We start from the raw sequence: 17,084 nt of genomic DNA, 5'->3' as shown, positions 1-17,084 counted from the left end.
ATACCCAGTATATCCCTGTGCAGATGCCTTCAAGGGCACCAGTCCTGGCAATCTGTCCTGAGCGCTTCCTAAAACAGCTTCTCGAGTGCTTCCTAAAACAGCTTCATGGAGTTCATCAGAGCGCATGGGCAGATGCAGGGATACGCTCCACGAGGGGAAACCTTGGCTCCCGTAAAACTGCTGCTTTGGAAATCCCTGTGAAGGGCTCTGTTTTGTAGCATATGGACCTGTGGATCTTTTTTAAAAATATATATATTTTTTTTTTACTAGAAAACAAAACACAACAGCAACAACAACAACAACAACAACAAACAAACCCAGAACTTCATGTTGTGCAGTGCTTGATGCAGCTTGGCCAGGCCTGGGAACGCCATAACTGCGAGCTCATCAGCAGGGTTTGGACTGTTGGAGAAGCCAAGCTTTACATGTGCAAGTTTTCTTCTGACACAATAAGAAAGCTGGTGCCATGGTCTGGTTCTCCTCTGGAACCAGAATCAGCTCTGCCAATTGCTCAGTTTGCAGCAAAATTTGCCAGAAAGCTTATTCCTTGGAACTGGTAGAAGTCATCCCAAAAGGACAGTGCGTAGATTATTACTTCATATTCCAGATGCTTTTAATTTCCTTGTATTACTAAAAATAAAGCAATTATTTAATGCCTAATCAAAATGGATATTAACATCTTTTTAATAAAACTAAAAAGTTAATATGACGGTTAAGGGGAAGAGTAAAGACATTTAAATACATTTGCCCTTCAAAGGTTGGCACCTGTAGGCCAAGGGCAACTGGAGTGAGAGGAGAAATCAAGCCAGTGAAATAAATGTGCATTTCAGTTACCCGAGTCATTATCTAAGAGTGAGGGAATATTTAGAAATCTTTGTGAAACTGTCATTACTGCATGGCCTCAACTTGCCTGGCGCTGTGCATTGGATGAAACAAGTAAATGCTGTCCTTGCCTTTACACACCCTTTAAAGCAATATATAAATATAATACATATATATATATATAAGTAGCACTGCACAGGTCAAGGCTGCTATAGGGCATAGAATGACCTAGTCTGGGGGCCCTTCTCCAAGAAACCATGGGTCACCTTTGCCCAGCTGGAGCACAGCTAAGAAAGTTGTCGGTATTACGTGTGTGTAGTTCATATGGGCACAAACTTTGAAAATAAGCTAAGAGCACACACACAGAGATGCATTTATTACCCTTTTTCTTTATGTCTGCGGTGGCACAGCCACAAGGCAACAGTGTCTTTTTGCCAGGAGAAGCAGCAAGGGTCAGGGGCAGAGTGTGCACCAGCAGAAGGCCTGTGGGAAGGAGATGCAAGCGCAGGTCAGCAAAGGAAGCAGGAAGACATCGAGAGGTCTTCTCTTCGTTTTATTATATCATTCTGTCTTTCAAAAAAAAGGATTTTTTCTCTAATATCTGTACATGCTTTGCTATATTTTTCATTCCTCAGAGACAAAAATTATATAAAGAAATCATTAGTCTCTAAAATCCTTTTCTTTTTTTGACATTCATTTTGTTAAGACAGAACTAATTTGCTATCCCATCTACCAACTGTCCTGCTGCAGAACTAATCCTTTTTGTGCCCTAGATTTTTATTAGCCTTGCTTGGTTGTTACTGAAAGATTTACCTTCTAGGAATCCTTTTAATTCCATTTGCTACTGCACCGCCTTTTCTCTTGAAAAAAAAGGATTTTTTTTGTGGTGCCTTTTAAAGATCTAAAGGTCTTTTCTAACTGGAAGCACACTTATAGCAGCCTGATTCCCAATCATCGGTGACCTGCCTGGCAGGAAACCTTTCTTTGTCTTCTTCCTAACATGATTCAGGATATGGTTCAATTTAAAATGGTTTTATGCTTGTAGCATTTATGCTGGAATTTATTGTACTAAAACAAAAACCAATATATTTTCCTGAGTGTTTTATTTTTTCATTTGCACAGTGCTTATGAAATATCTGCCATCAAAATCTTTCCATTTTAGTAATGGCACCTTAGTGTTGTTAACATAAATATGCTTTATTTTTCCTGCATTCAGTTCATCTGTTTTAATTCCTTAAGTATTTTATGTTTCTTTCAAGACAGTTGAAAGGGGAGGGCTCTTGTCCTTTCCAGACAAGTTAAAACAGCAGAATAAATGTGGCAGTACAGACAGGACCAGCAGGCCATCAGTGGTGTCCTTATATGTATGGTAGGTCTACCACGTGGAGAATAGTCTGAGTACAGTAAGATGCACTGTGTTACTTGAATATATGACATATGAATATAAACATTACTGTGTTTAGAGGTGGTTAAATGCATACAAACAAATCGATGAAAGTATTTTAAAAGATCTAATAAAACTATCTTGTATGTGTAGTCCTCCCATAAATGGTGCACAGACTGAACACAGAATGATGGAGAAATAAAAATGTCTTTTTAGACAGCATATTCCGTGCATCCTGTGCACATGGCTTTATGAATATGGATGCATACAGAGAGGAGGTATTTGTTGACAATGAGTGCTGACTCCTAAACTTGATTTTAAAAATGAATGAACTCATTATAATTCCCTTTTGCCTCCCCTTCTGCAAAATCGATTAGATGATTGGGCAATCAATCTAATCTGCCTTTTCAAATGAACACGAGAACTTGTTTTTGTGGGATAAACCTGGGAGCTATAACTATTTCTGTTGTCTTTTTCTTTAAACAGAATGAAAGTGCCCTTGTGAAAGAAAAGGAGTTGTCGGTGGAGCTTGCAAACATCAGGGATGAAGTGGGTGAGTAGCCCAAGCAAAGCAATAACGAAAGTGCTTCTGTCACCTTACACAGAAGCCACTGTTCCCTTTGAGGTGGTCCTGGGGCACCTGCATAAACATGGCAACGCACCTCAGAAGCCTGGTGTCAGGGCTGCTTGTGGCCTTGCAGGGAACAAGAATTTCTCCGTCTTTGCTGCTGTGGAGACAAGTTCCTCTCTGTACACACTGGAGCTAGTCGTGCATCGTCTTTCCTAGATGACCATTTCTGCACACACCTGTAGCTTCTGTTCTCAGAGACCATCCACATAAGCCACCACAAAGGAGAGAACAGTCGGATGAGCAGCACTTATCTGGTGCTCACACATTTTGTGGCTCAGCTGCAAAGTGCTGCACCCAGAGGCAAAAGCAGAGTTATTAGTATCTCTGGAGAGTTATTTATCCCAGGGCAAGTGACTGGTGAGCAGGAAGGAGGAGGACCCTGGTTAGTTGGACTAGATGCACCTCCTCTGCCTGCCTGGGGGACCCCAGGCACAGAGCCCCACACTTTGTGCCATGGGGCAGGGTGGAGGCCAGGCCAGCTGTGCACTGCATGAATACGGCCCCACGGAGAACGTGGGGGCACAGGGGCCCTCAAGGGACTGGCAGTGGTGGTTAGGGAACAGGCTAATGGGCTGCAAGACTGCTGTGGATGGGACATTCCTTAGGCAGGGCACATCCAAAGCTCTCTTCTCTCCCTCAAATATCTGTTTCTTATTTGCAAGGCCTACCAATTTCTATCAGGCTATTGGGATTTGCTAGTTTTCTGCGGAGGGAATGCAGCAGAGAGCAGAGGGTTGATCTGCTCTGGTGCTTTTGTGAGTGGAGGTGATGTGTGAAGGGAATAGCGGTGCAGTGACAGAGACCATGATCTCTGCCTCCGTATGAACCAGTTTTGTACAGCTGAAATGAGCACAGAGCACTGGAGCTTTTGCTGACGAACTTTGTCACTGGTGTAATTTACTGCCTGTTTTGGGTCACAGAGCAGCATATTTAGTAGTATGAAATCAAACTCTCCATGCACACTCTTGGACTCCTGGTAGGTAGGTAGCCTATGAGGTCTTTTGCAGTAGCAGTCTCCAAAAGTCACAAACAGAGCAGATTGTAGGACTACTCATGACCGCTCAGCACCAAATCCATGGCAAATGGATGAGTTCTGGCCCCACAGGCTCTGCCATCTGCCTCCTGTCACCTTGGGATGCCCACATGGCCCTTCTGCAGCCCCCTGTCTCTGAAGGGCCTAGGAGCACTGAGCAGCCCAGCAGCTGCAAGAGCGAGAGGCCTGGTCCTCCCCAAGCACCTTGGGGTGCTACCTGGAGACCCACTTTCCCTTCCAGGGAGTTTTATTCAGTAAAACTATGCTGTTGCTCACTGTTTGTTTTTGTAAAGTTTATATGTATTTTAAGCAAACAGAAAACCAGCACAGCCATAGTCCAGGGGAAGCCTGAGGCAATAGCACACAACTCATAACTCATACTTTTACGTTTTTTCTTTATTAAAAATCTTTGCAGGAAAGTTCTTCTTTCTTTTTCTTTTTTTTTTTTTTTCCTTTTTTTGGTGTAGCTAGAAGGGATATTGGCAGGATATTCTCTAGTTGCGCACAAGAAGGTGAACAGAGGCAGACAGTTAAAAAATTAATCAGGATAACTTCTGATATATATCAGAAATATTTCTGTGTAGAGAGGTTGTGGAGTCTCCATCCTTGGAGATATTCCAAAGCTATCTGGACATGGTTCTGGGCAGGATGCTCCAGGTGACGCTGCGTCAGTAAGAGGGATGTACTCCACGATCTCCAGAGGTTCCTTCCAACATCGGCTGCTCTGTGGTTCTGTGATATGTCAGTAGATATGGAAGATGAATGTGTATGAATATGTTTTTTAGTGTGTGTTAGAAAATGCTGGAAAACCAGTTTTCTTTGACAGAAAGTAAAAACTTAAGATCTGTGAAACATCCAGTGTTTTAAATCTCAAGCAAGGTGAAATGGCAGAGGTCAAGTTCATGAGCGCAGCTCCCATCACTGCAGGCATTTCTAAAGCCGTGATGCAAGGCTGGGTTGTGGTGTGTAACTCACCTGCACGTGGGAAGGTTATGTTACTGTCATTATCCAATGGATGTGTATTGTACAATAAGGTACATACATGCATAATATACAAGTTTAATGCAGATATAGAATTAAAACGTCTTGTATTTGACAGGAGCAATTATAAATAACAAAATAGGGAAAATATACAGAGCCTAACAGTTCCCTATTTATTTTGATGACATTCAAGCAATGGTTCTGACTTGTCCCAGTCATTCTGAAAATTAGTTTCTCATTAATTTAAAATTAATCAGTTCAGTTAAACAGAAAGGGCGTTGGTAAAAAATTCCTGGTTTCTCATGTGTCATCATGTGAAATTTTCACTGATACTGAATGATTCAGTAAAACGAGGCTGGACTAGCCCGGGCTAATACAGGTATTTGGTTCAACATTCAGTTGTTTAGACGATACCTCTTATCCAAAATTATGATTCAGAAAGAGCAGTCAAGCACTGGAACAGGCTGCCCAGGGAAGTGGTGGAGTCACCACCTCTGGCAGTGTTCAAGAAACGTGTAGATGAGACGCTTAGGGACATGGGTTAACGGGTAGGGTGGTTATAGGTTTGCAGTTGAACTCTGTCTCAAAGGCCTTTTCCAGCCATAATGATTTTATGATTCTATGATTTAAGGTCTGAATATGTCTGATGTTGAAAGCATGTATGGCAGAATTCCTGGACACAAAGCAATAAAGCAGAAGTCAGAAAGTATTTTTAAGGAAAACTGGTAAATAAACCACTGCTAAATCAATGCCAGTGATGGAGCTTGCATGCGAGGATCCATCTCACATGACTTCAGGTAGCTTAGAGATGGATATCTGGTCTGCACTGAACCTCTGTGTTCTCCATCTAGTCCTTGAAGGGAGAGCAGCATGAACGAGAGTGACACAGGTGGGGTGAGTACATGCCCAGGAGTGGTGGTCTGATCATGCTCAGGTGCTGCTCTCCCCATGAACTATGGGTGGTACCAAATCGCTAGTTTAGATGATGGGAATGTCCTGATGAAGATTTTAAAGATCCATATGTGAGCTGAGTGTCAAAGCTCCCATCTCAGGCAATGGAGCTTTAGGCCGGAGCTCAGCTGCCCAAATGCTGGGGATGCCCCAGGAAACCCAAGACATCCACACATGGCTGGCAGGTGTAACACGACCGATGCAGACCTGCACCCAGCCAGGCAGGGTCACCTTTATTTAGACAGGAGACTCGCAGCCGGTGAAGTCTAGAGCACTATTCAGTTTGAGCTCAGCTGCGTTCAGGCCCATCTTGACCACCTCTCCACTGCCTGTGCTGGATGCGGAGGCACCTCTGCAAGGCTAGTTTATATAGATGTCTGAATCTGTGCTGGAATCTCCAAAGGGTTTGATTTAGCTGACAGCACATAGTGGCTTAAGGGATACCATTTTCCAGAACATCTATAGGAGGCTTGAAAATATACAAAGGTACCACAGAGAAGCCCGTATCTGTCAGCAGTGGCAGCCTCAAAGAATAGCCTAGAGTATCTCAGATCACACTTGTCACCACTGCTCCACATGCAAACGAATCCAGGGTTATCCACCTATCTCACCAAAACCTAGGTGAGGTGAAACTACCTGTTTCAGGAAGGGGCCTGTAAGTGAAGGCAAATGAATGGTTGTTCCTGAGCTGAGTGGCAGGAACATGCTGAGCGTGTATCCCTCACACAGCTGCCAAACAACACACCTCGACCCAAACCAGCGTGCAGTGAAATAGGAGAGCGCTTCTCCCTTCCCGGCCCTGAGGAGGAATGTGTGCAAGCCCAGCTCTGTAAATGATGAGGGAAGTGTTTATTTTGTAAAATAGGACTTACTTACATTTATTTTTGCTAGAAATATCAAGACTAATAAAAACATTGCAAGCAATCATTTCACACGCAACATGCACATCTTTGCTAACTGTAAACATATGCACTTTGCTGCTGCAACACTAAGACTACGGCAGTTAGAGGGACGCATTTCTGGCTCAAAATTCGGAAGATTTTGATAACCTTCTGTTTACAGTTAAACTAGTGGAAATTAAAAGTTAGAATCATCCATTCCTTTATCAGTGACCTGTGAAATAGGTGGAAATGAAAAAATACCTAGATAAATGGAAGACAAACAGAAGTTGAGTTTAATATTTAGACTGTTTGAATCAACAAGCATTTGAAAGCCTGTGTGCCAGCTCCTTTGGGATGTGACTTTCAGGTGAAACAGAGTCCTCCGTTTAATGAAAAATTGTCCCTGGCAGGGGAGACTTAATCTGAACAAGTGCTCTGTGATTCGTCTGTGAATCTGTGGTCAGTGGTCAGAAATAAGGCAAGAGGCTACTCGGTTCATGATTGCTTTTGAAGGAGTCCATTTCTCATGTCAAAACTGAGTGATTCATGCAGAAGCCCACAGTGACACCCATCCCCAGCTCCCACGAGAGTGACCACAAGGCTGTGGCTGACTTCATGCAGGAGGGTCAATCCATTAGTGACATTTCCCTTTCATTCGCCTTTGCAACCTGCCTTGAAGTGGTTTTGATCATGTCTGATGCACAGTCATGGGAAATCAGAGCAGCTCGGAGCTAGGGCAGTCAGGAGGCAGTGTCGGGCACTCTCATTTAACCTTGCAAAGGCAGAAAATGACATCTTGTGTCAGAGTCATTTCTAGTGCTTTAAGCAGCAACTGAGATATCTACAGAAAAGGGAAAAAAAAAAGAAAAAAGGAAAAAAGCCACCTTAACTCTGTTCAATAGCAGCTGATAGCAGTTGTGCTTGGTTCCCTGAAGGTGGCTGTGGATACCTCTAGTTGCTGCTAAGTCTTTCCTGGCATTTTGCATCCTCCTTGGGCTTTCAGTGATCATTGTGTCCCTCCTGCCTTGCCATGCACCTCCACTGAGAGCTCTGTATGTTCTCAGGATCCACTTGGGGAAACACTGAGCCCTTCCGATTCCTCGTACCCCCAGGGCTGCCAGCCCTGTGCTCCTGGCCGGATCAGAGGGACTTCATCTCTCAGCTGGGATATGGCTCAAGTTCTTAGTGAGGAAAGTAACTTTGCTGATCCAACATATGTGGGTTTCAGATAGCTCTGAGTGATGAACAGCAAGGCTGTTCATTGGCCAGAAAAAGTGAGGATGCAATAGCAAGGTGCAATATGTAAGCTTGAAAATGCACTAAAAGTAGGATGGATTTGAAAAGGGTTTTTATTTGCTGATAGCTACTGTAAACTGTCTGCTTACTTAGTTTACTTAGACTCCATCTGTAGCTATGTAATGCTACTACCTAATAGGTCAGATTCTCACTTGGTATATAAATAAACAGCTCCACTAATTTCTTCCAGCTGAGAGACTAGCACATTTTATCCATGCTTTTGTGCAGTAACTGTTGCAAGAATAGCTAAACTCTGGTCTTATGGAATTTACTCCAAGTCAATATTGCGTGTACATATAACTTTTTTAGTGACTTCTTGGGCATGAGAGGAACATTGTTACAGTACCCACATCTCCGTGTTTAATAGCAAAATTTAGTGTTTTGCAGCAACTTTAACAATTCTTCTGTTCAGGCCTCTGCAGTCAGAGCTCTGCTGGAAGTATTTAAGTGTCATTCCAGCAAGCCAAGCTCTCCAGAGCTGTTACCTGCTCCCAGGGGAAGTAATGGAACCAAAGCCCTTGTAAGTGGCTGCATAGGTGTCTCCTCCTGCTGCCCTTGTCCCAGTAGATTCAGACCCAAATTCCTACCTGCTGACTAAGAGAAATTCAATCTTTCCTCCCCTCCTCAGTCAATGGCCTCATTTCCCTGGGTTTGGGAGACAGTGGTGGAGAATGCGTCTCCTGATTAGAAGTGTTTTGTATTCAGCACAGGGAGAATGTCCTGGGCAGTGTCCTCATTATTCTCCTCCTTTAGTGGTTTTGGGTAGATGGGGAACACACTTCCCCTGCTTTCCTCTTTGTTCCTTTCTGCACTTGCACTGAGGTTGATTTGAGAGACTTGAATACTTCTGTGTTTCAGGTTATGGACGGTTGTGCTCCAGATTGACTTTCTTTTAGTCAGAATATGTCGTTTCATTGCCCAGTCCTGGATGTCAGATAATCTCACTGGAGAGGTTGTAGATGGACAGGTTTCATTACAGCTCCAATTTAAAGCCTGAATGAGTTTCAATTCTACTGAAACTGGAGTTGCAAGTTTTGCGTCTGGTCTTCCTTCTCTATGATAGCTTTATACCAAGGAAAACTGGTACAGGACGTGGCACTCTATAGTCACTCAACAGCAAAAGCAGAAGAGTTTAGAGCTAGAATCCAAATCACTTAAGAGACAAGAAAATTCTGCTAAGGACCGTATAAATCCCAGATAGTCTGGTTCAGGTACAACACAGGTGGGAAAGCTTTCCATGTGCTGCTGCTGTAGGCTCACTGCTCCAGCTTCACTTCCTCTCTTTCAAGGGCATGAAGGAGGCACTGAGTCCATTTTAGTTCTCCAGAAAGCATTCATATTAGAACAGGTCTGCATTAGTGATATCTGTCTAGACATGCTGGGCAAGTCTGGATATTACTGCCCAATAAATGTGGAAACACAGAGCTTGAAACATAGTGAAAATAGCTACATGGGGGAAAGGAGGATTAATTTGAGTGCCTAGACTACCTGGTGGTAGTGGATACACCTAAGATCAACTGAGATCACAGTGGTAGGTACCTCCTGTGACCTATTGATACTATCTTGAAAAGATGAGTTCAGTCTGATGACACACAGAAAGAGTCAGGAAAGCACGTTTTTTTTTTTTTCCCCAAGTGCAATAAGCAAACATAATGTAGCAGCCATAGGATGAATGTGTTTTCGAAACATTCATACCAGAGAGGCACATGCAATTTGGAAGGCAAAGGAAGGATGAGTGATCGATATAGACAGTAAATTCAAAAGTAGGTAATTTTTCTAAGACATCCATAGGTCTAAATCAGACCTATGTAACAATGCCATGAAAAAAAACATCTTTTTAATGTGTCATTCTGAATATAATTGTATGACGATTTTAATGATTTCTTACCTGTTAGATCTTTGAAAACAAGTAAATTCAATTCCTAAGTGCAGTATGGCTGACTTTTCCCAATGTGTATCAAACCTTCAATATCTGAATTGATTACAGCAGTTCTCCAGCAAAGTAGAGGGCTGAGGAGCTGTCTGCAACATTGCTGTACTGGGACCCAGGGAATGATATAGGGTAGGAATCAAGCTGGGTAATAGATTGAGCACCCTTGATGCAGTAAAACTATGGGGAGTTTTACTTCCTAAAATAAGTTCTAAATACACTTGTGAAGTCAGAGACATAATTACTGGGTTAGTTCAAAAGAACAAAAAATTCACAGCTTCTGATTGCCCTCAGGATCAGCCTTTCATCTGAGTTCTCTGAGTCCCTGAAGCACATAATATAGTGGTAAGAATGTAAAAATATGTTAAGCAAGTATGCATTGGTGGATTCAAGATCTTCTTCTTTATGGAGCTGGTGAGGGAGCCTGATCTGTGAGGCGAGAACCTTCTAACAGATGGAAAATAGGATGCATGAGGTGCATGTCCTTTTCCCAGTCCGATGGGATGATTTGCACCCCTTGCATATCAACATGAGTCAGGATGCACCTCAAGAGCACATAAATCGTTTGCTTTCTTGGCAGGTAACGAAGTAGATGCATTGCCAAGACCTTATCTCCTTCTAGAGATAAGGAAAAAAATTGAATCCTAGCTGAAAGGCTTTGTGTCAAACGACTGTTTCTAATACCCAAGGCAAAGCAAAAACTCTGAAGACTTGATTTGGGAATCCAAGACTGCTCGTGAGGAGAGGACAACAGTCAGCCTTCAGGCCTATGGAGTTTTCTCCTTATTATATCACATCAGATCCCAGTTTTACATGGGTTTTTGCAGGACTCTGTTTAAAAGAATGTGTATGCATGGGTGTTTGAGAGCAAGAGCAGGCTGTTGATGGCTACAGTTCCTAGCAGCTCCATCATCCTAATTCAGACATTTGCGCGCTCTGGCTGCACAGACTCTTGCTCCTAAAGAGTTCAGAGCGTGACGGCCTGGTCTTGTCTCCACAGCCCTCAACACGGCGCGATGTGAAAAGCTGCAGAGCGAGAAGGAGGAGCTGGAGAGGCGGTTCGAGGAGGAGGTGAGGAAGCTGCGCCGGCAGCAGCAGGAGCAGCTGCAGGCGCTGGAGCAGCGGCTGCAGGCGCAGTACGGCGCCGAGGTGGAGCGCTTGCAGGAGGAGCACCGGCTGCAGCTCGCGCGAGCCCACGCTCAGCACCAGGAGCAGGTCAGTCATACGCTGCTCCTCTGTGAAAAGCAGCTCATGTACATATTGAAAAAATTCGGGCAATCAGATACATTGACCGTCTCTAACACGAAGACACTGATAATAAACTGCTGACTGGAATAATAACTCCCAGAAGACAGAACACATCTACTGCATTTCCTCACTGTGATTTCCAGTATTATTTCTGCATAGTAGCACAGTATATTGCCCTGTATTTGCTTTACATGTCTCCAGATGTTTTACCCATGCCACAGATATTAAGCTAAGCCCTGCTCCCTCCACACACTTTCTCCCTAGCCCCTCTATTCTCATCTCTTTAATCAAAACTATGTGTTTCACAAGCATATGCCCAGCACAAATAAGGCCACCATAACCCTGCTCATCGTTATTTCAGATGATAGTTAAAGGGAGGTAAGATAAAGTGATGGGGACAATGTCATACACAGCATAAATATCAAGCAGGCGATGCTGTCCAGGTTTTCGACTCCAGCTCATCTGTTTAGGTACTAGATATCTCTTAGACTGAAGGCACCACGTGTTTCCCCTTGCTTTGCTTTCTCTAAGTGGGTAGGAATGGTCTCACCTATGGCTATTTTGGTTCTATAGCTGGAGTGAATGGACCACAAGCACTGCTCACACGGGGGCTGAATGCCCTGCTGTGGGCTATGGCAAAGATCCCTGCAGCTGACCTTTATTCATGTTTCATATTGCACTCCGTGAATGCTGGAGGCCATTCTATTTTTTCAGCAGTAGCAAACCTTATCTAGCTTCAACAACCATGATTCACCAAGGCGTTTTTTCATGGTATGCAAGGGACAGTGATTTGTAAAAAGGAAAATGATAACCACTTACTGCCTGTACTAGATGTGCTGTAAAATACCCCTGGGATGGGAGTGCAAATGCAACCTGATATGTGTGCCAGCTGCCCAGTGCTGAATTTATCCTGCAATGCCCATGTGTGCCAGGGCTGGGGGAAACCCTCATCCTCACTAGCGGGTAGCTGGACACGTCAAACGGGAGCTCAGCATCTCAGCTGGCCACCCCTAATGAAAACAGAAAGAAAGTAGGAAAGTATGGGGCTGGGTTGAACAGACCCCTAGCAGTTGTTTATATGGGCTGCTCCGTAGCTTTCCCTCAAAAAGGGGGCTGTTGGCAACATCTGCATCCACCCCTGCTCTCCAAGACCCCTTGGAGAGTCTGCTCTCTTCTTGTTTGTTTTCTCTGCTGTCAATGGGCTTGTAACCTTCAACAGCTGATTCCAGTGAACATCTTTGTTAAGGATGTTTCTCCTTCTTTCTTCTATGTAAGGTTTTGGGTTGATTCCTCTGTGGGGGGAATTTGAAGCATTCTCTCTGGATTTTATCCATTTTAATTGTCAGGCCTGTTAGATGTTATTGATTTGCAGCCTTGTAAAGTGCAGTACAAAAGCTCTGTGTGCCTAGGCTGTTTCATCCTGAACAAACTCTTTTTTTTTTTCCTGTTTATGTGTTGTTCTTTAAAGATGCATTAGGAAGATGATGTATTTTTGTTTCAAAGGTTTTTACATTCTAAGCAAGGTTTTTTTTTTAATCTTTTTTTTTCTTATGAGCAGAGTCTGTATTGAGCCATGTCTTTTTGTTCTCCTTTCAGTTTACAAAAGGTGCTTTCCTTGCAAAGCCCCTCAGATTTCCTCCTTTAGCTTCCAATAGGGAGGAGAGGGGCTCTCAGAAGTGTGGGCTCTTGGTTTGGGGTTTTTTTGTGTTTTTTTTGTGTGTGTTTTTTTTTTCTCTTGGCCATGTCAGTGTGTCAGTTTGCCTAAAAAGAAGAGGTGGCAATTCTAGCTGCAAACCTTGCCTCGCTTGGATCATCAGGCATTAAGAGTTTGCAGAAATTTGCTGCACAAGTCACCTTCTTGCTGCGAGAGTTAACTGATCTTTGAAGTGTTCCTGCAAGCTCCCAGGATCACGAGGATGGATGTCGCTTTGTTTTTTTCTCAGTTTTTCTCAGACTGATCATTGCAGGAATGGATTATATAGGTTGCACTAGTAGTAGTAAGTAAATATACTATCCAATTAGTGGCAATTAGTGTATTTATGTGTTTCATGTTCTCATATGTTGTTAATTCTGTTAATCCACACACATGGACAATGACCTTGGTCTTTCTTTCTGTGGGGCAGACTGTTCTCCCTCCTTCCAGCCCTTTGGTTTGCTCCAGAACTGCTCAGTCCCGTAATTTCTGAAGCTAATTAAAATCTTCTACTGTGCTGCTTGGAAACTGCTCCTGTGTCCCTAGTTGCTTCGAGTTTGAGCCCGTCTTCTCAATTCGTTTTTCCTTCAGCATCTCATGACGAGTTTTAGTAAGTTTTTCCTACTTCACTGCATACTCATCCTGTGACCAGTGTTTGTCCCCTTGTTGCAGGAGGTTGGCATAAGGCAGACCGAGAGCTTCTGGTTGGAAGCTTAACCGCCCCTCACCATCCCTGTCCTTCCTGGAGCAGGACTTGGCACTCAGAACAGCAGAATCATGGAATCACAGGTTGAAGGGACCTTTGGAGATCATCTAGTCCAACCCCCACAGTTCAACCTCCCCACACACCCAGCCAGGCACAGCTCCTCCCAGCACTTGCAGCGCTAGGTTTACTACTGCATTAGGAGAACTACATGTTTACCCATATGTGACTGCCTATGGCACACATTTCCAACAGGTTGATCAGGGCAGGTATTTAATAGTATTGCCCTGGTGTTGTTTTTGCAGGGATTTTTGACAGAAGAGCTTGGGAGATCTTTTTGTCAAGACATGCTGCTTCAAAGAAGGCAAAAAATATTGCAAGAAGAGACTCATTCTGTGAAGTTTTCAGTTTGGAGTTTCTGGAGTTTCTGGGGCTTTGGAGCTACCCAATTAGGTCTATGGAAAAATCAATAGAATTCCTCTCAAAAACTTTCTATTTCTTGATCTAAAAATTGAGACATTTTGGCATAAAATATTTAGTGGAAATGGAAAATTTGGGGGTCTGTTCTAATGTAGAAATGAGACATTGTTATAATGCTTCAGGAGTTGTTAAGAAATGTAATTGTTCTTCTCCAAACACCTCTGAATTTATTTTTTGATTTTTTGGAAAGGAAACAGTATTCCCAAATAAACAGGAAGGGGATCTGATTTACTTTGTCACAGAATGAGTTCATTTTTCCCTGACTATTTCATTTCTAATGCATTGGAGCAAAGACACATAACCCATGAATTTAGAAGCCCATCTACTTGAGCTGTCCATCTGCATGGGGAGAATTACACCTTGTATTCATGCAAGCAATGGTTAAAGGGTTTCACAAAACCCTTTTAACTGTGTATCCACGCATCTACTTTGCAAGTTGATCATACTACACTCTTGGGTTATGGTCATAATTTTTTCCTTTCACGTATTATTGCGCTAGTCACCTTTCAGTGCATTATCAAATCAAAGTTGTTTCTTTGAACATACAGTTGTCCCTTTGAAGGCTCATGTGCCTCTGAGGATAGGAGCATCCTCAGCTCTTTCAGTGCGGCAAGGCATGATGGCCAACCTCGTCACAAACAGATGAGGTGTGGCAATGCATCCCAATATTCCCTATTCTTGTAATTGGAGAACAAATTCCAAAGTCAAGGCTAAGATCCTGACTTGCCAGTATTTCTTGCTTGTGCTGTTTAGCTCTTGCAAATGCATCCACTAACCTATTTAGTTTCTCCCACTAGAGAATCCCCTTGATTTTATTCTATTAAACTTTGAAAATCTCACTTGAACTTTTTGTAGTCAAAAATATCTGTGGCATAGGGTTTAAGTGAATTGAGTTGATAAAGGCTATAGAGTAAGTTAGTGGCAGAGTTGGAATTAGAGTCCAAAGGGATTGAATACAAGTGTCAAGCTGGCTATCTGCTATGAAAAATTGCAGACAAGAGGTCACACTGGAAGTATAAAAAAAGTAATTTGGATTGTGGATATGAAAATCAAAAAATCCCTGGAGATCATTTGGAAACTGCAACATATTTAATTGGCTTTGTAGATAAATAACCTGCCAAGGATGGTGGCAGAGAAAGGAGACCTCTTCACCTATGAAGGGCACTGGAGTTGAGCCTAATCTTTCCTGTGGGGTGCTGCTTGGCTAATAAGCAATTAGAGCATGAATAAGGAGTTAAGCAAGGGTGACGTAAAGGACGTAACAGCGCTCAGGAGATATCAGCACACAGGCATCATAAACAAAGACATAACACCCTGGGAAAAGCCTGGTGATAGCCCCACTCCTATTAGTAGCCCATTGAGTCATCTAGCCCCCCCACTTCATGCAATATATCAGCAAACTGAGTTCTGCTCTGTTGAATGAAGAATTCTTCACCACTGAGTTGTCTCTCGTGTTCTCATGTTATTGGAAGATTGCAGATTCTGTGTTAAATGCCCATTTTTCATTCTAAGAGCAAGCCTTTTACAGTCTGATTGGAAATTTTGCTCATGTTAGGTAATCTAACAGATTACAATTGACAGCTTAATGCAGTGAAATAACCACTATTCCAGACAGGACGTGCTCAGCTGCAGCATCTTGCTTCCATAATTCAGCACAGCAGTGAATATAAAAGCTGTGTAAGTGACGTGACGCTTTGCAATGGTCTCTAGCTCCATTGTAAAAGAATAACTTTATGTTCTGCATTTCAGGATAGTATAAGTGTTCAATACAGGGAATAAGATCACTGTGTTTATAAAAACAAGAAAAGCAAATCAGATAATCAATGTGTTACATTCAGAAACTTCTTTGAAGGAGACTTGAAACTCTGGGGAACTGGAAATAGAATAGAAGAAGAAATAGAAAAAAATAGAAAAAGAAATAGAAATAGATTTTTTTGAAGTCTTTCTCCTTTAAAGTTCGTATTTTCAGAGCTGGCAGTCCAGATTTATTTCCTCTAGGATGACTACTAAATAAAGCAGAGATAGGGAGCAAGTGTGAGCCTTGGAACCCTGGTTATCTGAGCTGCTTAGTGGACACCTCACCTCCAGTCTTGCTTTTGGATCCCTTTCTGCAGGACAAATCCACCCTAGAAAGATTATTCCAAGCAGTGCAGAGATAGCCCAGCTGGGCCATTAGGCCTTGCTCCTGAGACTGTTTTTTAACAATCTGGACATTGCTGCTGTGAAAGGTGATGATGCTAGGGTAAGGTGGGGGCATCCAAGGGCACAAAGCTGAAAGATGGTTCTTCCAGCTTCCAGCTCCAGTCAGGACAAAGAGGAACCTGCCTCCTGTTGCACTGTATTTGTGTTGTGTTCAGCCCACACTTGAAGGCCTCTTTTAGCTATTTACAGGACCAAGAAGGAATTGTAGTATTTGTTGTTGTTTTTTCTCTGATACATAACACATTTTCCTTTCTGTGCACTACACAGATAGGTTGGGGCTAGGAAAAGGCTGCTGGGTAGGATGCTCTGGAGCTTCTGGCAGTCATGGAAAAACCTCTCAGCACTCTGGTCTGGGGGTCTTTGTTACATGCCCAGAATTAACTGAACAGAATTCAATTATTAACAGAATTCAGAATTAAATACCAGATTTGAAGTCAGGAAGGAATTTCCATATATCAGACCAACAGGGACCACAGTGGGGCTTCTACCTTCCTCATCACCTGTGGATCACTGCCTGCTCAGGAAGCCACTGGGAGAGGGTTTTCAAGGAGCAGGATGCCACTGGAGTCACTTCCCAGGGCCCTGCTAAAGGGATGTCACGCAACTGTGTTGTGTTATTTAACTCTGTCCAAGTCCCTGAAGCTAAGGCAGATCCATGTTGCAAATCAGGCTTTTAATCCTCAGAGCTCTTTTAGATCTCTGACCCTTTATATGTATTTGTTCTTTATCACCTGCCACCTATCAAAAATACATTCATGTGCAATATGTCAAGTGGACCTGAAAAGTTAAAGCACGCTTATAAGAATTACTTTATGTCTAATTGTCTTGGTGGCTTTCTGGCCACACTGT

General features: G+C 43.0%; 1 protein-coding gene across 2 annotated transcripts in view; it reads left to right on the top strand.

Annotated features, from left to right (window-relative positions):
- MTUS2 (microtubule associated scaffold protein 2) overlaps positions 1–17,084 on the top strand; it is a 175,806-nt gene that overhangs the window by 144,430 nt on the left and 14,292 nt on the right. For both annotated transcript variants that reach the window (XM_088522212.1, XM_010218289.2), the window contains 2 exons: positions 2,693–2,759; positions 10,910–11,124. In XM_088522212.1, the coding sequence (XP_088378338.1) occupies positions 2,693–2,759; positions 10,910–11,124 (282 nt within the window). The remainder of the gene's footprint in view (positions 1–2,692; positions 2,760–10,909; positions 11,125–17,084) is intronic.

This window comes from Tinamus guttatus, unplaced genomic scaffold (assembly GCF_059628265.1).
Source record: "Tinamus guttatus ecotype Peru unplaced genomic scaffold, ASM5962826v1 Tinamus_guttatus_pri_ptg000150l, whole genome shotgun sequence".
Lineage (NCBI taxonomy): Eukaryota > Metazoa > Chordata > Aves > Tinamiformes > Tinamidae > Tinamus > Tinamus guttatus.
Note: the sequence above shows the minus strand (reverse complement) of the source record. Positions and strands in the feature narration are given on the sequence as shown.